General features: G+C 32.2%; 1 protein-coding gene across 1 annotated transcript; it reads left to right on the forward strand.

Moving 5' to 3' along the window:
• Positions 1-1,034: 1,034 nt before the first annotated feature.
• On the forward strand, positions 1,035-8,299 carry LOC126810259 (zinc finger protein 585B). Its single transcript, XM_050535285.2, has 2 exons — positions 1,035-1,170; positions 5,509-8,299. The coding sequence occupies exons 1-2, from the start codon at positions 1,136-1,138 to the stop codon at positions 6,386-6,388; spliced, it is 915 nt and encodes a 304-aa protein (XP_050391242.1). The 5' UTR covers positions 1,035-1,135; the 3' UTR covers positions 6,389-8,299.
• The last annotated feature ends 3,795 nt before the right edge of the window (positions 8,300-12,094 follow it).

The following is a 12,094-nucleotide window of genomic DNA, read 5'->3' on the forward strand; positions in this document are numbered from 1 at the left end:
AGGTATAATCAAAACGTTTATTTTTATTTGGGTACTGAATTAACACTGGTTCACGCTGTTTCTTAAAATATAAAATATTCTTAAAAAATAAATACGTCGATTAACCTTGTTTAGCGCAAGTACTACCATATAATGGGAAGTTGCAAACAAATGTACAATCTTTCCAGTAATTCATACAGAAAAGAATACAGTATCTAAAGTTTTAGCAACTGCATACATTTAATTAGTTTCTTTATTTTGTCAAAATGTTTCGCCAATTGGTAAAATATTAATACTGAAACAATACAAAAACCAGTACGAGTTACATTTGATAAAATTTACCAGTTAGTATCCACTGAAAAATATTTGCATTCACCAGGGTTTCTATTTTATTTTTCTTCTGCATATGTCATTTACATGTAATTTCAATAAAGTAAATTTGATAAAATTCCACTTTAAAATATACTAATCGTTCCTATGTGAGATGGCAATGAATTAGTCTGGGGTCATGTATGTTGTGCATTAGAAATGATATAAAATAATAAACAGATCAGATAATGAACGGTAATCTTTTATTTCACATCATGCAAAAACAAGCCGAATGTTTCAAACAAACTTTCTTGGATATTGAGTTCCTAACAGTAACAAACTACGAAACTATTTTAACATAATTATTATTGATAAAAGGGAAGGATTAGATCGCTCATGTGAAGTGATGCTCAAAGTTTCCAATTCACGGTTTAGTTTGATAAAGAGAAGATCAAGTTTTAAACACTTGAGTGGTTCCTGGGTGTCATATCATACAATTTATATCACTAACAGCGAGGTGAAAATCTCTTATTTAATATGCAAATTACCACCACCATCGCCTGTCAATATACTACCATCGCTGTGACAAACTGACTGTTCAGTCCCGCCCATTTTCGCCTCGGTGACAATGGAAATGTCACGTGATTTAATGCTTAGTCACTATTCGTCACGGGTGTTAGAATAGTCTGTAAGTTAAGGGAAAAGAGATGATTTTTAGTTAGGATTGTAGATTATTGTATATCAGTTTGTTTGATTTTTTCTTGTGAGAAACTCGTGTTCTTATCTGATGTTATGTATTGGCTTTAATAACTTGACTTCATAACGTCTTACTTATATCACAGTGACAATGGATGGTCCCCTATATCTTCATGGGCCATTTAGGTAGGTACTCCTTATTTTTTTTTAAAAATGTATATGTATGTGAGAATGTATTAAACTTAGCATGTAATTATGTGACGCATTTATTAAAATCATTATTTCTTAGTATGCAATTATCTTCGCACTTCTAAACAGTAATGTTTGTTTTTTTTGTACCACAAATGCATCTTATGCACGATTATGACAATGTTATAAATGTAGTGTTAGAGTTATGGCATCTCTAACGTGCAGCATGTCATCTCCCAAAGTATGCATATCATAACTTCATTTATTATCTTTTTAGCTAACGGCAATTATAGATATTACATTTTTGGTGTAGGCATTACTCTATACTTCACCAATTTCATTTAAACAAAAATACTAATATCGGTATCAGTTTGAATATTTTATATTAAATTTGAGCCTTGAAGTATATCATGTAGGCCTCGCATTTGACGGATATTTAAAACTTAATTTATTAATTAAACAAATGAAGATCATCCTAAGTTCAGGAGTATTGTTTGTATTTAAATATCTCGCATGTATTTTCGAATACATACAGTAAGTAATAACTGTAGTGATAATTGATGTCTTAGTTTTATATTTTAAACGCAATCAAAATAATTAGCTAGCATGATACTGTTGGCAGCATGTATATTTTAGCTTTATGTACAATAACAGTTTAATACATTGCCTGATTAGACCAATATGCATAACATACTCTGTTTCTAATATAAATTTTCAGTTTAAAATTAGTACAACTGAAAACCTTTTTGCATTTAACTGTTTTTAAGATGAGTTACTGTGTCAACCAATAAAAGGGAATAGCTGCCAACATTTTATAAATTAGTGAATGGGCTATAAACGAGGAAGTATTGAAACATTTTGTAACAAAAAAAAACAAAAAAAACCCCGAAAATGAGGTGTTCACACTACGCGCCAATGAATAACAACAGAAAACAAGATATTATATCTAAAATTATTCTAATAAACCTTATCGTTCCTTATTTCTTAATAATATATGTTTATTGACTATCTGAACACGGTCAATCAAAATAATAATCGCAGCTTTAATTACTTACTAATTCAACTGTAGCGAATCAAATAACTGTAAAGTCTAAACGTTGGTTGGGTTAAAATATGTATATATAACAATATTGAAATAATTTTAATATCTTTAATAGAATAATATTGGAATTTAACAAACATATCACACAGATGGTACTAAACGAACAATTCCTTCGTTTTCTATTATCTTGCAAACCATTTTAATAATATAATCGTAATTCGGTGAATACAAGTTTGTTTTAATGGATAATTTACCTTGAAGGAATAGTAGCATGGTCTGCATATAAAACTGAGTGAGCTAAACAAAAAATCAGCCAGATTTCTATAATGACATTAATTTGTCGACACTATGCATTGATGGCGGTGTGCTTATAACATAAACTGAAATTTGGAATAGTTTACTAAGACATGAACCCGTTTAATTAATATATGGAGCCAATTTAGACGTTAAAAAAGAAGATGAACCCATTAAAAGTCACTGAATTACTTACTTACCTTTATGTGAATAGTCGATGCATTTAAATCTATTGGGTTGCTGTAAAATTTCTAAAGGATTTCAGAACAGGGACAATGTGTAGCAATTTCTTTATAGAGTGTTTAACAACAAGATGTTTAGATCTTTGTTTTACGATCACAATATTCAATTTACTAAACAGTGGTTTAAGGTTTCGTTTCGTTTAAAAACGCCTTGTACATGTATTTAAACAATTTAACCCTATTATCTCGTACGACAGCACCTTAAGGCATACGATGAACAACGAGGGTTCTTCACTGTTAGGTTAATTGTTTACAAGTATCGTCAATTGTACTGGGTCTGATTTTGTGATTTGTCCAACGTTTTCTTTAACACTACATCAATTTGTGCCACTTGAAGAGGTCAAGCACTTTCCGCCCCTTAATTCTTAATATTGTTTGGTGTTTCTTTTATTTGGAGGGGTCGAGGTTGTTCAATTTGGCACTTGACAGAAACAATTATTTTAGAAAAAATGCCAGTGGAACCAAATATTGACATTTTAATAAGCCGATATATTGTTAATTCAATTACATTTTATAAATTAATATGTTGATCTGAAACTGTGCATACCTTATGCAGAATTTTGACAGAAGTTTGAAAGAAAACTCTAAAATCACCAAATTAAAGAACTAACCTTGATATCGATCAAAAATTTAAAAGTAGAATTTCATAAATATCAGATCTCTAGCGGATTTTAAATATCTTAAAGTAGCGCTATCATCCCTACAAATATAACGAATAATATTATATTCAAAATATTAGATCCACCTAATTATCAAATACCCAAGCACACACATATTTAGACGAATGTTTTGTCACGAGCATTCGGAAAAAAAAAACACTAAAAAAGAAAAAGAAATGTTTATATCTCAGCGATGACTTGATACATATATTTCAAATTTTACATACAAAACTAATTTGTACAGACCTGACGTAACTACCCAAGCTTATACCACCACGTGTTCAAAAATGACATAAAAATGAATTTTGATCTGATTTTGGAGTCTTTTTCAACAAAAACCATAAAAAAACACAAACTCTTATTCATTTAAACACTGATTTAATGAAATATGTAATCCGATATTTTAGACAAAAGGATTTTAAAAAAGCCCGAGTAAAATTAGATATCATGATGTCCCGTGATGTGCGTTTACTGCCCTTTGTAATGAATTTATTGAAATCCATTTTCATTGAAAATTGGCAAATCAGATCATGTGACTACACGTGACTTACAACGCCCAGATGAAACTAATCTCGTTTCTAAACAAAACGTAAAATTTGGCTCCTAATAAATATTCGATAATCAAATTTTGTAATAAGTTAATTACATTTAACAGCCACATGAAAATATTCCAGATCATTAAATTTACTTTGACTATAAAATACGGTACATGTATTATGAACTGTAGTGAGGAAAATTACCGATTTATACAAATTGAAGCATCTGAGTAACAACAACACTAAAACAAAACGAATTAGTGTTTATTAATTTATTTCTTATTCACAACATCTCAACAACAAAGAAATTTAATAAAATTGTATAATAATAATAGGAATCGTTGGACAAAACTTCAGAAATAGGCATCTCTACGAATTTTTAAAAATTACTAGACATAAAAGATATTAACGATTGGAAAACATGCCCAAACTAATCCGGAAAATATACATATTTTAACCTAGTCTCTAATATGTATTACCCTTGCAAGACAGTTAATAAGATAAGCGCTGGCATTACTTTTTAGTAATGGATAATGTAACGCAAGGCTTAATGTTTAACTTGTTTAGTTTTTTGTGTGTTCATTAGACAATCTGAATCTAATTTGACGTCTACAAATAATGGTACGTTTAGAAGGCCCGAAGAGCTGACCAAATTATGTTTGAGGGAACATATACCTTTAATTACTGAATTTAATATCAATATTTGGTTCATTGCGACATTATCTAGATATACGTTTCACATTTCAAACTACGTTTAAAAAATATGTATATATAAAGAAAGACATCAAATAAAAAATCCTATTTACAATCACATCTGGAATTTCCAAAGTTTTTGTTCGATATTTTCTTCTGTTGAATGTCTCTTCAATAAATGCATGAAAATGGCCGACTACCACTGACACTTACCTTTTATAGTAATATTATGATGAATATAAATGGGTGTCAATGAGAGAAGACATGCGGTGTAACTGATTAAAATCCTACCGTTAAAATAATTGATTTGCTGGTTAATGTGCGATAACTCTGTTGGGTTCGGAAATTTAGTACCGCGCGACACTCAATAAGTACATAGATTTAAATAATGGCTAACATGTTATGGTTTAATATTCGGTATACACGTAGTGTCGTTTAAATTAAGCATCAAAGCGTAGTTATCGAACATGCACTAAGACATAATAAAGTGTTTTTAAATAACATATCTAACAAAATATTATCTTCTTAGTAAATATTATAAGTACCAATGTTTGTTTATGGCTTGAGAACAAAAGAAAATAAACATTTCATTATTTAGGTAATAGGTCTAACAGTTATTCAGTTAATAAGACAAAAATGCGAGTTCGATAATCCGTCAGTGGATACTTAAAACTATTACCGACCCATATTCAATAGAAACAAATGTAAACTTCTAACTGTTTATCCTGTTAATAATCGCACGCTGAACGTACATTAAATATCTTATTTACAATCAAGCCTCCTATTATATTTAAATTGAATCTATACAAACAATAGCACGTATTAATTATATCAACCACTTTATCTGTTTACTTATTTTTATATTATAGACCAATACCAATGTACCAACGACCAACGCTACTGGATACATTATCATGTCGAGTTCCGGCAGCTATGTTAAGAGATCCTGCATCAACATGGAAACCCACCGAGCACGATTCAGCCCTAGCTAAACCTGTACCCACCCTGGCACTGCCATACAGCTTGAGTCTACTGGACCACGTTCGACGTCAACAAGCTAACTTGAATCCATTTATCAACAATTTACCCAAAACACCCCTTACCACGGTGTCTCTGACGCAATTGCCCAGCCAGGAACGACCCTTAGTGCTAACTTCAAATCCAGAAATCCTGAACTCTCGTCCTGCACCCCGGGCACAGGAAAAGTCCCCTCGGGTGGACCCAATAGGTAATCTAGTGCGACCTCTAAGTGATCCGTACTCGTCACAATATGGCTACGGTAGGAAAGTGTTTCCATGTTCACAATGCCGCTATACTACGGACAGACGAAATAATCTCAAAAGACACATGCTTACAATGCACCAAGCGAGTTCAAAACTTTTAGAATGCTGTGGAATATTATTTACTACAAAAGCTTCGTTACGAGAACACGCCATGATATTTCATTACCATGGTTACACATGTTTTTACTGCGGGCGACGTTTCTGTCGAAAAGCGCTTCTGAAGCGACACCTTTCCGTTCACAATGGACAAAAAGACTTCGTGTGTTCTGTCTGTGATTATGCTACCAGCCACAAAAGTAATTTAGAAAGACACAGAAAAGTTCATTTACGACAAGATGACGGAGAAGACCAATCATCCTCACCTTTATACGAAGAAAATAAAAGTAGTGACGCCAATATGGCGGACAGTAGTGATGAATTATCAATATGTTCGGAAGATGAAGAAATTAACGTCCACATTGATTAAGTGGGCGATTTAATAATAAACTGTTCAGTGTAAATGTATTTATTTATGACAGAACCCAATGACTTTTAATATATTAAACTGTTAAAGTATTATTGTAAGTAAAGATATATTACATGTATAACAAACAGACCCCCTTTACCCTTTTGTGTATCTGTAAATATACAAAGTTCAAAATTAGACAAGTTAGCTTCTTGCTTTATAAAACTGTAAAAGATATCATTCTGTTTCTATCACTTTTATTAAAAACCCGCTTATCGTTATATTTTAAATAATGTGGTATATTGTTTTATGAAGATATCACAAACAAATACAGATAAATATCTATCACTATTTCCAAATTTTAATCTTTAATAACATTTTAAATGGTTCAAGTTTAATCAGAATGTGATGGATATACAGTACAACCAGATAGTAGGGTTTTTTTTATTGTCAACGTCATTCCCTACTTACAATATAATTATTTAAAATTAGAGGGACAGACCCGGATTTCACAATTTTAAAAGCGAGTCTATGTGTGTAACGATAATATGGACTATTTATCAAAATTTCAAAACAAAAAAGTTAGCCGTTTGTAAATGGCTGATAGATTTCCGTAACGAGATTAAGTAACACATGTAGAGATGGTTGTCCAGGCATTGATACAGAGGGGAGTTTGGTTTGGAGGCATATAGCCAACCTCACTTGAAAACTGAGCGTTTTTGTTTTTTCGAAAAAGTAGCACAGGGCATCAGATAGATGCACAGGACTAGGATATGGGTTTAACCAGTTTTATTAACGAAAATATTTCTGATTCGGCTTCTTTAAAATAAACATTACATCTTAAAAATATTGATAAGAATATATTTATTTTCTTTTTAAGACTTCTTCATTAATGACATTACCACATAATGTAATACTTTCTTCTAGATAGTAAGTTTGTTTAATTGTCTATTCTCTTTTGTCTTAATTTTTTAAATTGAACTCAGAACAGTTATTAAAATATTTTACAGAATATATGGTGATCCAATTTTAATCCTATACTTTCATATTGTACTCTGATGCAAGACCCGTCCCCATAATCTCAGCTATATGTAAACCCTATCCAAAAAAATGTAAGTCCCATAATATCATAACAATTTATAGCTTTAATATTGCATTATGTAAGAGGTAAATATGCCTATTGCAGGTCCTTCTTTTTGTTTTAAATGTTATAGAAATGATTAATTAGACATTTATTCATATGGTAAGCCCATTGTCAAATCTCTAGATCATCGGATGGTTGTGATATTGAACGGATTGAAATGCGATCGCCATTTTATTTTAAAAATTGATACTCTAGACTAGATTTATTAAATTATCGTAACAACGGTAGCAATGAAAATCCAGACTACGCCATTCTTCAAACGGCCATAACTCCACTCAGAATGAAGTAAATTGACTGAAATTTTCAACATATTCCATTTTCATTATCTGTTTTTAAACTTTTATAGCAAGAACTGACAACTCTTTATTTAAATCTTACATAATGCATCTTTAAGATAAAAATAACTGTGAAGTGTATTGAACAACTGTATTTCTGGGATTCTGAATGCGACAATGGTTAAAGTAATATGGTATAGATATGTTTCATCTGTTCTTAATTCATTATTCATATTCATATATATCATATTTCTGCTATCTTTTATAATATGCCGACATGTTTGAAACTTTGTGTTTTCTTTTTGAGAATTTATAATGTTAAATACTATCTTAAAACATTATTCATAACCAAATATTATGCCATAAAGTAAACATTTTGGAATTGTAAAGTGCGCACATATTTTGCTTTCATATTAAGTCTGAAATCAACGTTTCAAATTTATTCTCTCATTCCAAACCCAATTATATTTTTATTAGCACCAGTGACATTGTTTTATTGTAACTTTCATATCAAGTCCATGTGTTTATTATACTTTAGTGTTACATAAAAGTATTATTATAAATATATCAGAAAATATGTCTCATTTATTTTTTTTTTTTAAAAACTTTTTGGGGCATTTCGTTTGGAATGTATCGAGCTTGAATTAAACTACCAAGGAAATATCTTCTTGGTTATAGATACTCACCAAGTCGCAAAGGGTCTACAGAACCAAGAATAATAAACCGCCTTTAACCACACTAATTGTTAAAGAGACATTTAATTTAGAAATTTAAACCTCTTTAACATGCAATCTTTTCGAATACATCCTCATATTCATCACTTGATGACGACGCTTACTGTCAAATAAACTACACAAAGTATCTAAATTTTGCGCTTCAAGCAAAGGGCTTGACTGATCAACGAAAAGAGCATTTGAACAATTTTTGTCAATAGCGCTGAAAGTATTGCAAATGGTGACCGACAAGGAAATATGTTATAGACATTCATATTCTACACATCATAATTATCCAAAATGTATGTTTTTTTCTCATAAAACAATTGACAAAATTATTGACAATTGAAATTTTTACAAACGCGATTTACCCGTGTCATTTGCTCAGCTCATAATAATACATTCTTGTCACTATTCATCAGTATCACGTCCCTGACGATTCTCAATGTTTAAAGGAGCTAAATCGCTAATACTTCGAACCTAGAAATTGACACAAATAGGGCACAACGCATGTAATAATATAATATGAATATATTAATTGATTTACATTCAGTCGTTACCGTTTTTACTTTAATTTCAAAACATTTATGTTCGGCGAATCGAATGGAAATCTCTAGCGTCTGGTTATTCGAGTCTACACTGATAGAATTCATTGCGCATGCTCTACATATAAGAATATGAAGTCACCGTTTGACTTGACATGTGGAATATGTCTAGCCTCATTCTTCAAGTCCCTTGTTACAAATGACGCTGAAACGCATTATGGTACACGATTCGTGTACCAATGGTAAAATGTTTATTTTGTCTTGAATATTGGATATCGGAAGCCCATCTTTTCCCGGTAAAATCATAACATCAATGTTGATTTAAATTAACAAAAAAATCGTGTTTTCTATGTGGAAGATTTTGGATGATTTTGTTTTAGAGACTTAGCTACTTCAAGATCAGATATTCATAAATTGATTTAGCGGCGTTTAGTAACTAAATGAGAGTAACACACGTCACAATTATATGACTACAAGTTACTTAGCAGTTTATTTCTCTGGCGACAATCCTCGAGGGTTCTCTCATATTTATCAAGCAGGGGAATTGCATACGTAAAGGGGATCGAAAGGAGTAAGCAACCATAGTTAGATCGTTTTCTTATCCCTGTTGGTATAGAAAAATAGAACGTCAAAACCTATTTTATTTATAACTTATTACTATAAGTATCTACACCATAATACCCCTTCTAACCTCGTGGGTTTTCTCCGGGTTCCCCGGTTTCCTCCCACTGCTAAAGACCCCTACGCGCAAGCGAATTATTGAAATAAAATTAAACTATATGTTAGTCCGAAATGACCTAGTTTGTGTCTAGTGGACGTTAAACACCATTTCTCTCTCTCTCTCTCCCTCTCTCTCTCTCTCCCTAATACCCCATCTGAAAACAAACAAAAGCGCATGTTTACAGGCTCACCAATATATCCATCCCAATAGGAATCGTAACACGATACGTCAACAGTTCCGAGCAAAACGGGGTTTACGTTATCGATATTTAGGCTGGATCGGGTGGAGGTCGGAGACAAATTAAATGTTGGCTTTGTGGAGAACCTGATATCATTTTTTAAGTAACATCCCAGCTGCAATTATTACATTCATTGATGCTTTGCGCAAGTAAAAATAGCATCAAACGAATAATTTTCAACACATATCTATGTAATTTGTACTGAAAAAAATATGCTTTTATCACAACCAATGACGTATGAACCATTAAAATGATCATCGAACAGTTTCTATTTGTGGTAATGAGTTTCACATTTTCGCGGCGACATGTTTTATGTACACTATAAGTGACAATGCCAATGGCGGTAACCACGTAAAATCTCGACCAGTCGATGGATTTTTCAAAATCAAAAAATTATGCGGCGAGGTTTCACCTTTATTTCAAGTGTAATTCCTTTTGGGTTACAACCTTTTTTTGTAACCAAATGATTACTAAACCTATTTAATGGAAGGCCTTAGAACCATCCACTACTGCAGCTGGAATCAAAGATATTCTAGTTAAGAGAAGTAACTTGGACTATTTGTTATATATTTATTACAGAAGAAACGATTTACACATGCTTAAAGGAGCGGTCCCAGGTTTGATCAGATATCCATCGATACATATGGGTTTAAGTATGCAAATTACACGCCTATAGAAATAATCCCTTTATCTCGCTTGAAAATATTGTGATTTGTTTAGTTGGAAACCTGTAGTGGTCATAGCTATTTTCTACTGACTACCCCAACGCTGCATACTTTTGGCATCGTCTAGACATTATGTAGACATTATTGAAGGTGTCAGCTTGAAAGCTAGTCAATCTATAAAATAAACTTGACCATGTGGGTTTTCATTTTTCCAAAAAAAAAAAAAAAAAAAAAAAAAAAAATACCGGGCTCCATACAGTTGCGCACGACTGATAGAAATGATTCTAACACTTCTTCACGCAAAATTAACTAAATAAGTATTATGGACCGATCCTTTAAATAAAATCTCCATTGCAGTTTAACTATCTTACACATAATAATAAAATTGTCCATTCGATTATAATTACCATGAACACAAGTCGAGGAATTTTTAACTTAAGGTTTTAGCGATTAAAAATTATTATGCGAGTTTACCATACCACAGGCATATATAAAATCTTCAGTAAATTACAGGAAAGCTAATCTCCGCTCCATTTCACGAAAATAAACGACACTAATGTCTTTGAAGTCTCGGGAAGATTAAGCGGTATTAAACCGCCATAAATATTTACTTTGCTCAAGAATTTTTCCTATTGCCGTTAATTTTCAGACGAAAACAGCGGGTCTCTTTACTGTTTCACCCTTAACAATAACGTGTCCCTTAGGCGAGAACACGAGATTTCACGTGATTTAACTTTAGTTTCGTATTAAATATCAGTACGCCTTTGATAGTTGAAATGGACACTGTTTTGCAAATTTGAAGTATTAATACAGCTATTAATGTTTGTTTTCTTTTAATTATCTTAAAGATTTTGAAAATTACTGTGGTTTTAAACATGTCTCAACGATATACGTGAATGATGGATTGATTGGCTTGTCTTTAATAGCTTTGTAAATCATACTTGTACATGGCATCCTCTTTAAAAGTTGAATATGGTGGATACGCATCTCAATTATTGTTGTAAATATGCAGTAATAAAACGGAGCACCCCCCTCCCCAAATCCCCCCCCCCAAAAAAACCCAAAAAACAAAAAAAAAAAAACAAAAAAAACCCCCAACAAACAAACAAATGAATTCACCCATAACCCCGCATAACTATAAATAAAAAACATAAACCCAAATTTACATCTCGGTGCATATATACACTAACTAACACAGTTTCAATGTGATTTCATTCCATGAATTCATCAAGCGACTCTCTCAGTGAGTTAAGACGTTGGCTTGCTAAGCTGGAGGTCCCCTGTTTGATCTCTGTGTTGACCGCGAAAGTTCGTCGTCGGATTTCCAGGCGTGGTTCCCTCTTGTCAGTGGTGCAGGACAGAGGCCTCGGCAAGGAACAACGTATAGTCTTTCGGATGAGACCCAAAATCTAGGTCCCGTGTACAC

This window comes from Patella vulgata, chromosome 1, assembly GCF_932274485.2.
Source record: "Patella vulgata chromosome 1, xgPatVulg1.2, whole genome shotgun sequence".
Lineage (NCBI taxonomy): Eukaryota > Metazoa > Mollusca > Gastropoda > Patellidae > Patella > Patella vulgata.